The 18,817-nt window shown below is 45.7% G+C and overlaps 1 protein-coding gene across 1 annotated transcript in view; it reads right to left on the bottom strand.

Annotated features, from left to right (window-relative positions):
* The window catches only part of siah2l (seven in absentia homolog 2 (Drosophila)-like), a 19,260-nt gene continuing 443 nt past the window's right edge, over positions 1-18,817 (bottom strand). Inside the window, exons 1-2 of the mRNA XM_053648537.1 lie at positions 18,660-18,817; positions 1-1,036 (exon numbers count right to left, since the gene is read on the bottom strand). The exon at positions 18,660-18,817 is cut by the window's right edge and continues 443 nt beyond it. Of these exons, the coding sequence (XP_053504512.1) occupies positions 485-1,036; positions 18,660-18,817 (710 nt within the window). The 3' untranslated portion in view covers positions 1-484. The remainder of the gene's footprint in view (positions 1,037-18,659) is intronic.

Below are 18,817 nucleotides of genomic sequence, written 5' to 3'. Positions count from 1 at the left end.
TCAAGCTGCAAGTTTGACTTTATTTCCACCATGTACACCATATTGTTAGTGGGAGCTGCACACTCTTAGCATCTACACAGTCATGATTCGATTTGGGAAGTCAGTGCAAAAATTTTCATGTCACACGTATGTTGTGTGAAGCAGCCGTGCTATGATTTTTTCGCAAAAAAATGTAAAAAAACAAACAACAACAACAACAAAAAAAAAGGGGGGGGGTGGGGGGCAGATAGGCCCATCGTCAGGCCCGCCTCCAGCCGCTGGACTGTAAGCGTTTGGAGTCTTGGCTGCAGACATCCCGTTGTAGACAGGCCCACGTGCCATACTTTAACAGACCGAAGCTGTTTGTGCGCCAACTTGCGAGGAATAATTCTTGAAAAGCCACACGTACACATCTCCCAACCGGTCATCCTTCCCAATCGACCCCCCCCCCCACCCCACCCTGTCAAGGTACAACAGTCAATCCCTGGGAGTTTGTACCGTCACGTCAGCACATGGAAATGGTCACGTTGATGCCCAGGTTGCCGTTGTCGGCGAACAGGTGGGCGATGGAGGTGTCGAAGACGAGGCAGTCGCTGTTCATGATCGCCGCGGCTACGCCGTCGTGGATGGAGCGCGGCGTGGCTTCCCACGTGAGCCGCCTGCGGTTGCCGTTCAGTTCGAGACGGTAGGCAAAGTTCTCGGCCTGTTTGCGTGTTCCGATGAGGAGCACGATCGCGAAGAACTGCTGGTGGCCTTCGTACTTCTCCTGCTTCTCCAGCACCAGCATGAAATGGTGGCCGAAGCAGGACTGCATCATGACCCAGTCCACTGCACCGGGCAGGTTGATGTCTGTTGCCAGGAAGACGATGTCCTCGCCTTGCAGCGTGGTGATGGATTTGTGGGCGTGCATGAGGTGAGGCATGACCGCTTCCAGGGAGCCCTGCCATTTGCAAGAAGCGCCCGGGCAGGGGCAGGTGTACGGGCGGAACTCGCAAACCTCCTCGTGCTCCGGCTTCTCGCTGTGGTGCAGCGACAGCAGGCAACCCGCCGAGGCATACTGCAGAGAGGGAGAGAAGAAGAAAGCAAATAAGAACTGAGAAGACACGTTTTACGTACGTACGCGTAGGTTTATGCGAGATGGCTGCTGCATGGATCCTGCTGTATTTTGGAGGGTCAGAAATGAAAGCCTTGCATTTGTATAGTGCAATGCCAGCATGAACAGTAGGCCAGTGTGGAACAGTATCCAAAACTGACTAAACAAACTAGTGTTTTGTCTCAAATCTCATATCTGTGCTCTATTCTCGACGGTCATCGAGTACAGCCAAGTGCTTTTCCTATTAAAGTTAAAAGTTAGTGTTTGAATTTTAACAACCTCTCATGTAGCCTTTAAACCCGCTCAAAAGTCTGACTTGCGAAACCAATCTTCTGGATATTCTACTGGAGATAAATAAATAAAAATTAAAAAATACTTTCAAACGTGACGACGATCACGACGACGGCGGAAATCTTCCGGGAGCAACGGCGCTTGTCCGTGTGTCTATCGTCACGTGGAAGCCTGACGAACAGGCACGTTTTGGCGTTCTAGTGCCGCTACTTCCGCATGAAGCTGCACCGAGCTGGACGAAGATCAGACGGAATAATTTATAAAATGGCAACGCGACGAGGAAGGGTAGGATCGGAGCCGGGGTGTCTCGAGGGCAGAGGAAGATGAGGGCAGAACAAAGGAGGGAGAAAAAGAAAGAAAGAAAGGGAGGTGCAATGTCGAGATGAAGAAACTAGAGGGGCAAAGCGAGGGGAAGATGAAGGATACAGGTTACAACCGGTGCCCGGGGAACCCAGAGGGAAGACGAGTCCATAAATGAATTAGTTACAGTGCCAGTATCACTAAGTTCATGTCTGCTACATCCTACGCCACATCCGAGCCTTCCTCTGAACTGGGTCATGAAAGTTCAGCTCCTAATTCTCAAAAATGTGGATGACAGGAAGCACTGTTGGGAAATACGAGTGGGATGGACCGCCTGAAAATGGATTACTCTGGTGCGTAGTAAGGCTCTTTCCTTGATCATTAACTCAGGAAGGATCAAGGTGAAGGTCGAATATGAACATCGCGCTGCTTTTAATGGAAATGCAAGCACTGCGATTCCTGACACTCCCCAAAGTCACGGTGCACGTTACAGGCAACAAACACCAGGGGACTGGACTCGAGCATCAACATAAAGGGTGCAAATCCTGCAAGAACCCGATAACCGGATCTTTTCCCCAGGAATTTCATCAGCTTAGCACGCTCACAAGAAATGAGCTTTTGTTCACTGGGTTTAGTACATGCTATTTAAAAAAAAAAAAAAGAAGAAAAAAAAAAAAAAGAAAAGAAAAAAGTGGGACCACAGAATCCAGAGGACAAAGACGGATAACGGAGCTTAAAGAAAACTGGGTGACGAATAGCAGAAGTCACTAGATCAGGGGTGTCTGATATTATCTGGAAAGGGCCGGTGTGGGTGCAGGTTTTCATTCCAACCAATCAGGAGCCACACCTGACTCCACCTGTTTAAATCAGCTGATCTTGGCTTTCAATAGACTCGGCTGTGGCTTCTGATTGGTTGGAATTTCCACCCGAGTAAGCTCGCAAAAAAAAAACAACAACAATGAAACCGACCCCCGAGTACCTACCAAATCTGGACACCTGACCCTCACACTCCACACCCAAGTGTGGTTCTCCTCCAAACTGTTAGCACAAAATTTGAAGCCCACGATTGTTTTCAATGTTTTTATACGCCGTAGCTTTACAATTTCCCCCAAGAACCAAGAGGCCCAAACCTGTTCCAGCATGAAGTCATGGTTTGCCAAGGTTGGACTAGAAGAACTCGAGTGTCCTGCATAGAGCCTTGACCTCAAACCCACTGAACACCTTTGGGATGAGCTGGAACACCGTCTCTATGATTGACAGTATCTACCGAGGAACCCAGGAGCTCCCAGAGACTGCCCCACCACTTTGAGAACACCTCGTCCGTTACGAAGTGGCCGAGGAACAAAAGAACGTTCTATCTTATGCCTTGCAGGTGCCTGTTTTGTGACTCTAATTGACTTTCATTAGTACCTGGCAGACGTCCAAACACCCTGGAAGTCAAGTCATCTCTCTAATCCTTTCTGGATTCCCTCAACTTGTCCATTTGGACTCGAAGAATCTGAAGACGTCTTGGGGTAAAAGTCATTCTGGGAGCAAAGTCATTTCCACCGTTGGCCGGTTATCCTCTTATCTTTCTTTTTAATTAGAGGGAGACAGGATTTTGTGCAGTAATCCTGCAAGCAGTGTGCTGGTGATAACCCCCCCCTCTCTCTCACTTACTTGAGCTGAGGATGAGACGATAAGAACGACAGGAATTAGCTCCTGTATCTGGAATGTAAAGTGTGAGAGGTGCTCACTTGTTGTGGAATGGGTTCGTAAAAGGTTAATAATTCCATCACTGCTTATTTATTAAAAAGAAAAAACAAACAAGAAGCCAGACCACCTGCAGACCAGGTGGTCAGACCACCTGCACGTAGCCGGTTCAGGTGGCTAGCCAGGTAAGTTTCAGTTTAGTTTGTCTGGGTTTTTGGGTACCATGAAAGTGGCTCGGTGTTCATCGCCATAGTAACTTAGGCTTCATGGCCAACCTGCTCTGGGGCGGGTTATGTTCTGGGTACGAGAACTCAAACCCAACTCGGACCAATCAAAGCCTGACTGGATCGGTTTGGTTTTCTCAACTCGAAACTAATCCCGTAACCCCGGGTTTGTTCGACTAGCTTTGTTGCTACAGGCCCCAAGCCGATTAATCTTGCATCACTAAAAACAGAAAGCATCGCCGCCGGACGTTGTAGCCCCCTCTTCTCTCCAACTTGAGCTTCCTTCTAGCACTTTTATTTTAATTAAGACAGTGCCCGGGGCTCCGGGAGGCCTCGCTTGGCATTCGGTTTCCTGTACAGCCCGACTCTCTGCCAGACTCGGCTTGTGAAGTCTGCGGGCTTGGCTACTAAATTATTGACACGTTTCCGCATTTAAGTTGCAAATCACGTCCCATGAGGTCAGCTAACCAGCGACGCCGTGTTCAGAGGTCAAACGTGTTTCTTAATGGAAACCATATTCAAAACAGGGCGTAGATTTCATCTCGGTTGCAGGACGTTAAATATATTCTACACTGTAGGTGTTCCATCGTTAATCTCTCTCTCTCTCTCTCTCTCTCTCTCGCGCTCTCTCTCGCCCTCTCTCGTGTTGTTTGTTAAAATCCAAAAGAAATCCAAAGATGCTTAAAAAACGAAATGATTTTGGTCGTTTTTTACTCAACTGCTCCGTGCTACAGCGGAGTAAAAGCTTCACTTCAAAACACTCGCTTTAAAACTGCACTGAAAACTAGTTCACTTTCCTGAATTATTTATGTGAAAAGGTCAGCTTTCATTCCTTCATTTCTTGCCTTCGTTTCTTACTTGCCTTCCCTTTTTTCCTCCTTTCTGTCATTTTTTCCCTCTTTCCTTTCCTTCATTCCAGTCTTTTCTTTTCCTTCCTTTACTTCATTTCCATCCATTCTTTTCTTACTTCCCTTCTTTTTCCTTTCTTCCTTCCCTGCGTTCCCCCCCTTCCATTTTTTCCTCCCTCATTCCTTGTTTCTTTTCCTTCCCTTCTTTTGTATTTTCTTCCTTCCTCCTTGCCTTCCATTTTTTCCTTCCTTTTCCTACTTCCCTTCATTTTCTTTTTTCCTTTTAATTGTCCTTCCTTTACTCCCCTCCATTCTTTTCTTCCTCTTTTCTTCCTGCCCTTCCATTCGTTTTCTTCCTTCCTTCATTCCTTCTGTTCTTTTCCTTCCTTTCTGTCTTCTCTCCTTTCCTTCATTTCCCTCCATTCTTTCCTTCCTTTAATTTCCCTGTTTCTCTTCCTTCCTTTTATTCATCCTTCCTTTCCTTCTGTTCTTTTCCTTCCTTTGTTCTATTCCATTCTTCCTTCCTTGCCTGCTTTTTTTCTTTCATTTTACTTCCACTTTCCTTGCTTCTTTTCCTTCCCTTCTTTATTATTTTCTTCCTTACTTTGTATCCTTCTTCCTTGCCTTCCATTTTTACTTCCTTTCTATCCATTCTTCACTTACTTCCCTTTGTCCTTCCTTTATTCCCCTTCATTCTTTTCTTCCTTCAATTCCCCCGTTTCTTTCTTCCTTCTTCCTTCCCTTCATCCTTCCTTTCATCCTTCCTTTGTTCAATTCCGTTCTTTTCTACCTTGCCTTTATCCTTCCCTTGATCCGTTATTTTCCCTCCTTCCTTCCCTTCCTGTATTCCTTTCCTCTCTTCAATCCTTTGTTTCCTTACGTTGTTTCCTTCCTTCCGGTCCTCTTTCCTTTCCTTCATTTGTTCTCGACCATTCTTTTCTTCGTTTCTTTTGTCCTTCCTGCGTTCCTTCTTTCCCGTTCCTTTCTTCCTTCATATATTTCCTTGTTTTTTTTTTTTTTACACATCTGATTGACAGTTTAATATAAATCTTTGTCATGTACAGCGCTGAGCGACAACACGACCTGCGCTCTCCATCAAGTGTCACTAAGGCATCGGCTGAAAAGAACCAAGAGTGTGGACTCAGGACCCATGAGAGAAAACCCGAAACAGCCACAACGCCGTTATTACAGTCACCTCCTCACTGAGAGCGCGAGAGCGAGCACGCGAGAGAGAGAGCGCGCTATCAGCAGGATCGTCCTCTCAAAAAAAAAAAAAAAAAAAATCACAGAACAGTGCGCAGGTCCACCAGGCGACGGGAATCTGATTCCCCCAATCAGTAGCGGGACATGGCGGGGGGGCGGGGGGGTTGGGGAGGTGCAGGGGCGAGACGGGGCCGTCTCCTCAGGGAAGCGCTAGCTAATCTGGAATCAATAGCAATCTGGATAAAAGTTTCAGAGCTGACTTAATCAGGTTAGAAGGGCTGGACGGACGCGGAATCCAAGCTCGCTCTTGCGCGATTAGACTTCCATCGTGGCACGGTTTCTCATAAACGTGATCAAAAGCCACAGAGCACGGTACATGATACGCGGGAAGGTTATTAAAACGTGGCGTTCCGAGTCGAACGCCGAACGTTTATGACCCGACATCGCTCATATCGAACGCGTGGGATTATTTCGCTTTATAACACGGCGGTTTCTTTTACAGACGGAAGCCTGGTGTTTTCCTTCGGACGGACATTTAAATAATGGCTAATTAGCGAAGCTTTTCCTTTCCGATAACGACACAGGAAGCTGGACTATCGGACGGTATCGCCGCCTGTCCGATATTCAATTCTTTAAAAAAAATAAAAAACACTACAAAAGGTTTAAAGTGATTTTTTTTTTTTTTTAACAAGTGTGTAGTTACATAAACATCTCACACAGCACACAGCTCCTGCACAAAAATCTAATATAACAAAGTCTAATTTATTTTACTTCCATCTGAAGAAATGAAAATAGAAACAGAAGTATATGGCATAACAACATAAATAAGCACGTGTCAGAAATAGTTTAATGATCAAATACAATTCATAAACAATAATAATAATAATAATAATAAAAAAATTGTAAAGAATTGTACAGAGTTACACCAACGTACATCATAAAATCTGATCAAATCTAAACTCGTCGTTCTTTCCGTCGAGGAAAGACGTGGACTCGAACGCTGCGAAAATCCCAAAGCTCCAAGGAAAAACTCAACCCGAACTCGCGTGAATTTAAACGTTATGAGCTGCGACTAACATTCAGCTTCTCCATTACGTAAGAAGTTAAACAAGTCTGTAGTCACACCCAATCACACGACATCACTGGGCTTCGTATCGTACTTCCGCGATACGTCCCCCCACCGTCGTATCCTCCGTGAATCGACACGTGAATCGAGTCTGTTCACAATGCAGAAGGCTTCGTGGTAATCCTCGAGCGATAGAGAAGGACTATTTAAAAAAAAAAAAAAAAGTATCGGATTCGGATCGGATTAATAGAAAGATCGATTTATTCTAAAGCGCTGCCTTTTAAACCGGTTCGTTTAGGGACGGTGCCGATCTGAGACCGAGCAAAAATTATTTATTCATTTTAAATGGTGGATCGAATATCAGAGAGCGAAAGCAGATCAGATATCAGATCCTCTAACAAATGACAAAGATCGGAATTCAATTTGGGGAACAAAAACTAAAAAAATAGGAACAGAAGACTGGACTGGATTTTCTTTCGTTAGGATTGATTTGGTTACATGTTTACGTTCTAGTTTATTCTATTTACAAGGCAAATGATTTTCGAGTCAAAGTTTAACCATAAAGCTTTTTTTCTTTTTTCTTTTTTCAGAAAACGATATCGGATATCGGCTGAAAAGTGACGCAAGGCAACACGATAAAATCACAACATTACTGAAAGTCCAAACCACAAAAAAAAGGACAAGGATGTTAAAGAAAATTAAACCGTGATTGGACGTGCTTACATTATTTATTTATTTATTTAACAGGAGCATGACATCATAAATATTCATAACAATGACGGGGTTCTGAACACGAGTGATATTTTGAATAGTATTCAAAGCCCAGGTGATCAAGGCAGCACAGAACAACAACACTAAGCCCGACTGTGGAGCGCGTGTATGATGAAACGCTCTGAGGGACGGCGCTTCCTCAGGGACCGTACTCACCTCGCGCTCGGGCAGCGGTTTGGTGGGACACACGGGACGGCTGGAGCTCGGGGCGCACACGCCGCGCTGATGATGATGATGATGCCAACCGAGCAAGCAACGCCACTGAGAGAGCTCCTTCAGGAGCGGGAGGCAGGAGGCCGGACACAGCATCATCTCACTCTCTCTCACACACACACACGAGCGCGCGCTACTGTAAATCTCACACACTGAGCTCAAGTGACCCGAATGATCTGCTGAAATCAGCGTCGTAAAAAACTAACTGACAATCCGAAGAAACCACACTCGGGAGCCTCAGCTGTTCGGAAAAGCAATCGAAAGACGCCACACTCACCTAAACAAAGCGTTACCCTGTGTGTGTGTGTGTGTGTGTGTGTGTGTACCTCTCTCTCTCTCTCTCTCTAAGAGAGAAGTAAGTAATTACGCTGTTTGCTCTCCTTGTTTACTCTCCCTTCTGACAAAGATTTATTGTGTCCTGCAACGGAGAGGACATCTGTTTCTCCTCTACTGCCAAAACATGGAGCACGCAGACAGTCATTAGAGAGACGTGGCTGCAGTTTTCTCACTCTCTCTCTCTCTCTCACACACACACACACACACACACAAATTGAGTGCGGGCCGTCACCAAAGTAAGCCAATCAATTTGTCAACCCGACAGAAAAAACCCATCATCAAGCTGAGAGAGTATGCAGTGAAACACCTCTCACACACTCACACACACACACACACCACAGATCAACAATTTCAACCTGTACACCTACTGAGGTAAGAATTTTAACAACCTGCTACTATTTCATCGAACAAATAAAATAAACACACACACACACACACACACACACACACACACACACACTCGCTTCACAAAAACCCCCAAATGCTGACAAGAAGCAACAGCCTCTCTCTCTGTGTGTGTGTGTGTGTGTGTGTGTGTGTGTGTGTGTGTGTGTGTGTGTGTGCGCGCGCAGCTACACTCGAGCGCGATACGACGGCAGTCTATCCCGGATAAACACGCGTTCGCTCGGCTATCGTTCCTCTCTCGCTCGGTTTCTCCTCGTCGCTCGGCTCGAGTGAGACGATTCAACGGAGAAGAAAAACATCCCGGACTGCAGCACTGGCAGAACGCTCGCACGAGAGGGGAGGGGGCGAGGAGGAGGAGGAGGAGGAGGAGGAGGAGGAGAGCTGTGTGTGTGTGTGTGTGTGCGTGTCTCAGCAAGTGGTTCCCTCACCAACCCTGTTTTGCTTCCTCTCGTCTGCGGCTATTTAGGGAGCCGAACCTATCAGTTGTGCACGTTTCTATTTTTGAACCCGTTTGAATCGTTCGAGGTACCGACACCAAGATCCTATATCTGGGAAAAGAATTCAATAATTGCTCGTCAATTTTACATTAATTATTATATTCTTTAAAAAAAATTTTTTTTTTTTTTTTAATAAACGATTCATATCTAGGCAAAACTTCATGATCGTCCAATGAAATGCACTCTGGAGCCGTATGTCCCGCCCCCCGGAGGCGGGTCTTGCTCTATAGTAGTAGCTTGTTTGTTAGCGGTAAACGGGGTTCGCGGGTGTGTTTCAGGCTCCGTGTCGGAAGATTTTTTTTTTTTTAAATTAAAAAATTGGAGTATGTATTTGGAGGAGGATCACGTGAGGTGTGTTTCGGAAACGTTTTACGCACGTGACGCTCTTCGGTGCTGGACGCGAGAACGTCTCCATCCTGTCAGGGATTCTCCATCAGTAAAAGTCTGGATATTTTGCTAGCTTACTGTCAGGTTGGGGGGGGGGGGGGTAGTTATCTCGAACGCTGTTGCCTGGTGTGGAAGCCAGTCAAGCGCTTCGAAGCGACGTCACGTGACACGACACCACTTCCTGTAATAGAAAATACAGAATCGAATCCCAGCCAAGAAGCCGTTTGGAAGAAGTATCATCAGCGTGGGCGTGTCTTTCTAAACTCTAAACTTTGCCTTTGCTTTCACCCTTTCACTTCTTTTCGTCCTTTATCCTTTCCGCGCCTCTCCGTCCTCTGGCAACGAGCTTTTCCAGAAATCTGCCATCATCTTTCATCTCACCTCAGTGCTGCAGCTGAGGACGAGGGATCACGCAACGCGTGCCAGAGATGGCTTTTACCTCAGCGATGTACACTGTGACTCCTGCTGCATTGTAAACAGCCAAACCAACCCTGCTGTGTTCTCCACACACACACACACACACACACACACACACACACACACACACCTCTTTCTTGGCTTCCCTGTGGTAGAAAAGGCAATCTATTTTTAGCCGCAGAGCAAGAGTGGCAGCACAATCACGAGGTTACAATTAAAGGGGCTACGCTGTCACTTGCCATCGCTCTCTCACACACACACACACACACACACACACACACACACGTGAGGCGTGGGGGTGTGTACATCAATCCAGACAGCCTGTGGGTTTCAATTAGGACCCTCTTAATGAGAGATGAAAGATGCACTGGGGAAAAAGATGGAACGGCGAATCAGGATGCGGACGTTATTAAGTGCTGACGTCTGCCTCATTTGCGCTCCATTACCGAGAAGGAACGACGCTTCGGCTCAAAACTTAACGGCTCCCGATTCGGCGGGACGGCGCATTTGACCCGTTCCCGTCATTCCTACTACTAGGATTGTACGACGTTACGATTTCGTCCAGATCCGGTGACGTCTGCTCGGACGAGCAGCGTCCACGCTTTTCTCCAATAAAGCAAGAGACGGGTCAATCGACACATCAAAACTCTCCGATATTAACCATAAGCCCCGCCCCCTCCCCCTGATCTCTCCTGCTTCGTCGTAATAAACCGAGCACGTGTCGAGTTCATGGATATGAGATAAATGAATCTATTAACGTACGTTCGACTTGGCTAACGTACGATACAGGAAGTATGCTCTCAAAACGCTTAGTGCAGCAGATCAGGCATGTGGACACCGCCACCAAGCAGTTCCCGACCTCACAGCTGGTAATATTACTATACCTCCCCTACGCTCCTTAAACCTGAAATGGTCGTTTTCCTGTTTTGTTTTTTTTAGTTCCACAAACCTAATTCCTACTACATTTTTCAGTTCCCCCAATCGACATGCCGTCCTTTTATAATAAAGGAATAAATCAATCAATTTTAAACCCCTCCCTCTTACCCAGAAACAAACGCACAAATGTATACCGAGAGCTGCATATTTCATACGGCGCTCCGGGCGCGATCGATACCTGAAAGCAATCTAAAGTGCAGACGTTATCATCCGGCTTCCAGGCAGCGCCGACTTCTGCCTGTAACGCACCTCAACCAGAGCAGCCAGCTGTCAATCACATCACATCGCATCACCACCCACTACAAGGACTCCTCTAGGAGACGGGAAGAGACGGGCAGCTTGCCAACACACACTCTCAAACACACACACACACACGGCTAAACACGCAGATATGCACACACGTTCGGAAATTATTTTCTCCACCCACAACCTCTTATTGTTCAAGTGGAGCAGATGGGGGTTTTTTTTTTGAATTAAAAATACAATTGAAATAAAAGTAGGGGCGCATCCAAGATTCGGTTACCGTCACCAGAAACCCACTAGAGATTTTGTACACTGTTCTCACAATCTGCCTGAAACCGTTCATCCCACTCTCTATTCATTAAACACTTTCATACAGGAGGCACGAGCCCAAAACGAAACCCTTCAAAAGAAGACGAGGACGGAAGAGGGGTTGGGATTTTTCTCTCTCTCCACCACTGCGTACGAGCGGCACATAGTAAAAATTCTGCATTTGCTGCAGTGGCATGGGGAGGGGAGGGGACGGAGGGGGACGTTGGCTTAGCGGTCAGCACGTTTGCCTCGGTTGGGGGTTCGAGTCCCGCCTCCGCACCACGTGCATGGAGCTCGCATGTTCTTCCCATGCTTCCGGGTTTCCTCGAGGTACTCCGGTTTCCTCCCCCCGGACCAAAAGACATGTATTGTAGTCTGATTGTCATGTCTAAATTGTCTGTAGTGTGTGAACAGGTGTGCGACTGTGCCCCGTCCAGGGTCCCCCCCCCCAAAACAATAAGGGGAACTTCTACACCAGACGCTCCACATCCTGATTCACCATGACGTGGCGACTTATTTTTTTTACTCGTTACCAGACGTTTATTTAAAACCTATGGAAGGAGTCTCCAATGTCGGCGCTTTGTACAAGTCCCTGTACAGGAGCTGTTACTACAGCAACAACATATCAGAACGAGGGCATTAATATAAACCTGTTGTTCATGTTACATCCGGATCTACCGTGCCGTTATACGGAAATATTCCCTGATCGGAAATGCAATCGCGGTGTGAATATAAAAAAAAATAAATTCTAACACACACACACACACACACAAAAGTCACGTATCTTTATATGTAAACATTCCCAAATCCAATCCCAATCTTTTTCATTTGTTAAACGATCTGATCGAATAGGTTCTCCCCCCCCCCTCATTCGGATATCAGTTCCGCCATTTTATCCATCTAAATCCCACCGAGACCTCGGCACCTCCGAGTGCCTCACAGCGTTCGGGCCGACCGCCAACATCATCATCGTTAACATCGTTCTCCACGCGAGACGCCAGAACACGGCCGGATCGCGCTTTTATCCGATCGAACCCCGTCGTGACTAACTGCGTCTCGCCTTCCAGGCCGCTCTCTCGGGAACCGTGGAGAGCCGTAATCGTCCCCGATTTCTGCCTCCAGCTGCGCTTTCGCCGTTTCAGCCTCCATCACTCAAAAGGGTTTCCGATTAGAAAGATCCTTTAACACGACAGGCGGCGGGCCGAGGCGCAGCTGGTCCGGGACGATTGAGAGAAAGACAAAAGAGAGAGAGAGACAATTGACCGGGGCCATTAATCCAAACCGGCTTCCCTTCGAGCTTCTCTTCCATTATTTAAACTCTGATCTGTGCACCAAGTGGAAGAGGTAAGATATAGAGAAGTCACCGAGGGAATACCTGAGCCACCAAAGAGTGGAAACCTATTCATCATGTGCGTTCAAGAAAAAAAAGTGTGTGTGTGTGTGTGTGTGTGTGTGTGTGTGTGTGTGTGTTAGGGTCAAGATTACATTTACTAAAGTACAAAAAGCACGAGCAGCATGTGGTGATTTATAGGGCCAGGCGATACGATATAATATCGATACCGTGATAAACCATCATATGGTTTATATTTTATATACACAACAATTTCTTGAATTTAAAAAAAAAAAAAAAAAAAGATAAAAAATAAATGTATTTAATTATAAATTGACTGGAAGCAGTTGATTTAACGTCGGTACTTTTGTTACTGTTTTTGTAAAATAAAAATAAATACATAAATTCAAAAAATCATCTGTTTCAGTGTAATTTTAAAATAATAATAATAATAATAATAATAATAATAATAATAATAATAATAATAGTCTTGTACGCATTAGGTGCACGCAAAGATCACGTGAACGTTACAGGACAGGGCGACATGACGAAAATATCCCCACAATGTTGTAAGACATTTCTATGGTAAGATATGATAATCGATCATAACATACAGGTTATGCAAAACAGCCATTTTGCATTTAAAATAAATAAATAATAATAATAAAAAAAAATGTATTTCTCCACTAAGAAAGCTGAAACAAAAAATATAAAAAAATGTATTTTAATTTGAAAGATTCAAAAAACAACAGCTATGTAAAGTGTACACGGTGACGGCTACGATATCGCATCACAGAAAAGTGATCATATTCCAATATGGATAGATATCTATCCATCTATCCATCCCTCTCTCATGACGTCACCCAGCCCTACTCCACACACTAACGGCTTTAACCACTCGAGACTAAACGCTTCGTTACTGCCGTTTAGCCGAGGCGATTAATTAGCTGCTCTGGCTGCAGCGACCGGAGTGTTGAAAACCTCGCGGCCTTTTCCAGGCTCGCTCCTTTCGGCTCTGGAGGAGAAACAAGCTGCTGGAACACACGGTGCTGACGTAGAGGAACAAGAAGAGGCGGCGTAAACCGGTCTGCACGATATCGCTGCGAAACGTGCTCGCCTTCATCGTTAGTGTATGGCACGGAAGAGTTATGACTCAGTGCACTATGGAGGCACACACACACACGATGCAGTACTGTAGGTCAATACAGTTTTCCACACACTGCTGCAATCTGCTCAGTACACAGTCAGGATAAACAGGGTCACCCTGTGGTGGCGGTGGTAATGATGGTAGTTATAGTGGCGGTAATGATGGTGGTGATGGTAGTGATAGTGGTGGTGGTGATGGTAGTGATAGTGGCGGTAATGATGGTGGCGGTGGTGATGGTAGTGAAAGTGGCGGTAATGATGGTGGTGGTGATGGTGGTAATGGTGATGGTAGTGATAGTGGTGGTAATGGTAATGATGGTGGCGGTAATGATGGCGGCGGTGATGATGGTAGTGATAGTGGTGGTGATGGTAGTGATAGTGGTGGTGAAGGTGGTAATGGAGATGGTAGTGATAGTGGTGGTGATGGTGGTAATGGAGATGGTAGTGATAGTGGTGGTGATGGTAATGGTGGTGGTGATGGTAATGGTGGTGGTGGCGGTAGTGATAGTGGTGGTGATGGTAGTGATAGTGGTGGTAATGGAGATGGTAGTGATGGTAATGGTGGTGATGGTAGTGATAGTGGCAGTAATGATGGTGGTGGTGATGGTAGTGATAGTGGTGGTGATGGTAATGGTGGTGATGGTGGTAATGGAGATGGTAGTGATAGTGGTGGTGATGGTAGTGATAGTGGTGGTGATTTGAGCAGATGTTTTAGTAACACCATAACAACCCAGATACAGTATCCCCAATACGATTCATGATTTTGATTCATTAGGCAACAATTTTATATTTGAAGGACTCGCTCGTTCATCCCGGACCAAAGCGAATCACGTGGACACGCTGAAACCGGAACACACTCACCACACACCTGCGGCTGCACACCAGCGAGCGAGTCGCCCTCCCAGCAACTCATCTGTGAAATTAATTATAGCCGGGGAGAACCCGGAGCTACGCGATATTACGATCGAGGCATTGTGATTGGGTAAAAGGAATTTGAATAATTCGCAGAGCGCACGGTCTTGAGACGGGCTTTTGAGCCGGCTCATGCGTAAAAACATTACAGGTTCTCTCATTAATCTACATGAGCTTGAGGACTGAGTGAAGTGTGTACACCGTACCGGTCCGCGATGGTGTGTGAGCAGGATACACGCTCCCATCCAGGCCTGACTGGAGGGTCCGGCTTTTCAAGCATCATCAGACCTGACTGGTCAGAAGGTGTGTGTTACTCTACCTCCACCAGCAGCTCCGACACTAGTGCTAGTTCAGATTACGTCATCGTTTCCATAGCGACGATTCTTTCGCAAGGCAAACACTCCACGTGATCTAATAATTTTAAAAAAAATTATATATTATATTATATATATATAAAAACGGAGAAGCAAAAACATGTTATATATCATGTAGAAAGAAACACACGGCTGTCGACATGAAGTTTCTCTTAGGAGATGTTTATGCAACATTCAGGGAAGGAGTCTCCAGCGTCAGCACTTTTCAACAACGGGAAAGTCTTCAAGGCTTTGTGTCCGTCCCCCCCCGCCCCCCAACACCCCACGTTATCGTTGATCATGACACCCCATTATGTTTTATTCCTTACTTATGGTCCTCACTTTCTTCTTTTATTAAGATTATTACACTCGAGCTGCGAAGAAAAACACATTTTGGATGCCATCGTGGAGGAATACCAGTCCGTACAGGACTTCACGGAGGTTTTATTGTGATCGTTTCGGCCAAAAACACTCGATTTTGCTGCGTTTTTTTTAACAGAAAACTGGTCGAATTGGCGAAATCGCAATCGCACAAAATAGTTTCGCACGCTCTTTAACGGTGATGTTTGTTGGTAAACGAGACCTTTTAGCTGTACTCGTGTTTGACGCACGTGAATGGAACAGGGCTTTGGCTGAATGCACGTTGTGATGATGTCACGTGACGCGTCTCGGCCCAAATCTGCGCGGATATTGCGGCGTTTCCTAGACTTTGCGTTCATTTCTGCGATCGCACGAAACCCGGAGGGACTGGAATACCTACGAATCTCGTTCGAAACCACGTTTAACCGTGCGGGTCGGCACGAGACGTGAAGGTGAGTTAATAACCGTGCTCCAGTTCGAAGAAAGTCTGGTTTAACATATCGATAATCAAGACAACCCTTTCCCCAGAGTCAAGAAAGGAGAAAGAGGACGTTTTAAGTTGAAGGAATCGCGTTACTCAGGACCAGGGTTCGGATCTCGGCTCGAGACCAGCGTTCACGTTTCACCAATCGTACCAAACTCTGGGTTTACCCGGAACGTCACTCCGACAGTGTTTTATCGTACCAATCATGGTGTGATAATATTCCCAATCAGCTATTTTACAGCATGTCAACGTTTTTAATTAATTGTGTTCATACGACAATGCGTCAGCCGAAATCGTGTTCTAAATTTCCTCGTAAGAAGATTTTATAGTTCCGTTTGATGCATAAGCTGCTTATTGTTCCAAGCTACACGTTTTTCCCCCAAAATCAAATTTGTTATGAAATTTCCAGGATCCGCCCCCCCCACCCTTTCAGTTGTAGCATCGCCATACAGTCAGGTGGTATCCGTATCGACACAACGCCACGCTCCAAACGCACCCCTGCGCATACAAATAAACAGTCGAGACACCGTGGTTTCAAAATCGGGGGCAAATCTGATTTATTTCTTCGATCTGATAATCTTTCAGACCGAGCGCCTGCACTTAGAAAAAGTCCAAATCAAATTTGGTGCTCAGACTCATTTACTTGACGATCCATCCGTTCGTGTTGCTCCCGATGGTCGCAACGTTCTGACGTCAGATCGCAGAAAACCAGCCCTGATGTCACAAGCAAACCTTTTATACGTTATACTATAAAGCTCAGTAAGAAGAAGAGGCACCTGGTTATTCCTGGAAGGCGGTCTTATTTTCACAACACACCTCTGAGACATCAGGGAATAGCGTCAGGGAGGTTTCTAACCAGCGGCACCTCGGGATCGTAGACGTTGATGTAACAGGATGACGTTAATAACATCGTTGCCTCAAACAAAATGAAGTCGAAAGGCTAGCACAGACTACTGACGTATGCTATAGATTAGAATCTAGTGAATTTTTACGCGTAATTCCGTAACAGACAGTTGACAGTCGACGACATACAGTCAGTCAAGGTGTGTTTAAAAAGGTGTGTTTCCACAGCGTTGCCAGGTTTCATCAAAATTCTGGTCAATGGAAAAGGGAGACACATGATCCACTCCGTAACCGCCCTTTCCCTCTCCCAATCTTTGCAATATAGCTTACAATACAAATGGCTTCGTACATCATAGACGCATCGTCTGTATTGCACTTTGACTCTGTTTGCAGAAAAGTAAAACGTACAACCTTTTTGGGTTATAAACTAAGAACTTTGTTTTGGTTGCTGTCGAGTAGTTTTAATCTGGCTCAGTTGGGAATTTAAAACAAAAAAAAAAATTAATAAATAAATAAATAATTCAACCCGGTCAACCTGCTCCTCAGGCGTCCCGTCCGCTGCTCGTCCTCCACGGAAAATCTTCATAGGTTGAGTATGGGGCAGCGTGACTCGTGTCCCAATGGGCCTCTATTCGTTAGCGCTTGTTGCATTTCCCATGTTTGACCACTAGGGGCAATAACAATGTAGCTAAATGGGATAGCGAGTAAACTGCAGCACGATCCAGAGAGGCGAACGAATCAACCGAACATCTGCGTATATATCCGTCAAAGAGCGACATTATTTATATATATTTTTTATTTTATTTTCAACAGAATTGACCGTGTATGGAGTTGTGAATTTGCTCAAACTTTCTAACTGTGAGAAAAGTTCTAAGTAAGAATCTTCTTTATTAGACGGCTGTAAGAAAAAGAAACACGACCCACAGGCCGAGTGTCACGATCGGCTTTCACGGAGGGGATACAACTTTAATGCAGAAGTGATGCAATCAGAGACGTGACAACACGGTTACAAAGGAACAACGTCTTCTACGTGACTTTACGACATGCAACACGTAGATACGGTGTGACAGACCGAGATGATGGTTCGTTTCATTTTTGAGCAAAACTACACGTCATGACGCATGTCACGTATCGTAGAAACGCCTTCGTGAAACGTGAGATAATAATTACGTCATATCTTCCACCTCTAAATCGAGAGGTGACGGTTTTAACGCGTCGTTAAAGTCTGAAAAATGTCACCGTTCTGACCCAAAGGTACCAGAAAACAAAGGACTACCTTTTTTAAGTGATCAATGCTGATAAATTCATGCACAACACGACCAGGAACATGAACTAACAAATCTTTAATAACCGGAATATCCGACTCCCCGGTGATACCTGAACCGTCAGGGTTCAACCAATTCTGCACAACAAGATTTCTGCTTTTACGAACGTCAGAGCACGTGTCTTAAGAAGCTTTAAGAAGCTTAAACCATGGTCGTGATGGAGAAACGTGTCTGTATTATGATCCTGACCTCCCGTAGCTGTGTAGAACTCCTGTCAACACAGGACCGAAACACCGGAAGGGTATCGGACGGGACTTTGAATCAAGTTTTCCAATCTAATCTGCTGGTGTATTTCAGGAGTGTGTGTGTGTGAGATGTTGAGGGACATGTTGCTTGGAAAGACAACATCATGGTGGTGATGTTCTGACGAATCTGGAAACAGAAGTTGGTGGATCAACAGCATCAGCTGATACCCTGAGCAGGGGTATAATGAAGAAATGGGGAATCAAGGCAACTTTACAGAAAGGTAAAATATGTTGCTCAACGTGTCTCTTGGATCAGGACACACCTGTAGGATCAAACTACTCTCACCTGTAGGAAACACAGGTGCCATGTTTATTAAATACACCGATGCAGGAAGTGAAATATATATATTTTTGGACATGGAGTCAAGTTTTGTTTTACTGTTTGAACTCAGGTCTGGTGAACTCCTTTAGCTCGCATGGTGTAAATAAACATGGAGAAAGTTTCTCTTACCTTACAAGGAAACGGCAGCGTGGACGCGACTTTCTCCATGGCCAGGTTCCTGATGCTCGGGGTAAGCGGCCCGCGGCATGTCGGGCAGCAGCTCAGCTTCTGTCGGCACTGGTTACATACCAGGTGTCCGGCCTGGCACTGCAGGATCGGCGGCAGCA

Source organism: Ictalurus furcatus, chromosome 18, assembly GCF_023375685.1.
Source record: "Ictalurus furcatus strain D&B chromosome 18, Billie_1.0, whole genome shotgun sequence".
Classification (NCBI taxonomy): domain Eukaryota; kingdom Metazoa; phylum Chordata; class Actinopteri; order Siluriformes; family Ictaluridae; genus Ictalurus; species Ictalurus furcatus.
The sequence above is the reverse complement of the archived record's forward strand: the minus strand, read 5'-3'. Positions and strand labels throughout refer to the sequence as shown.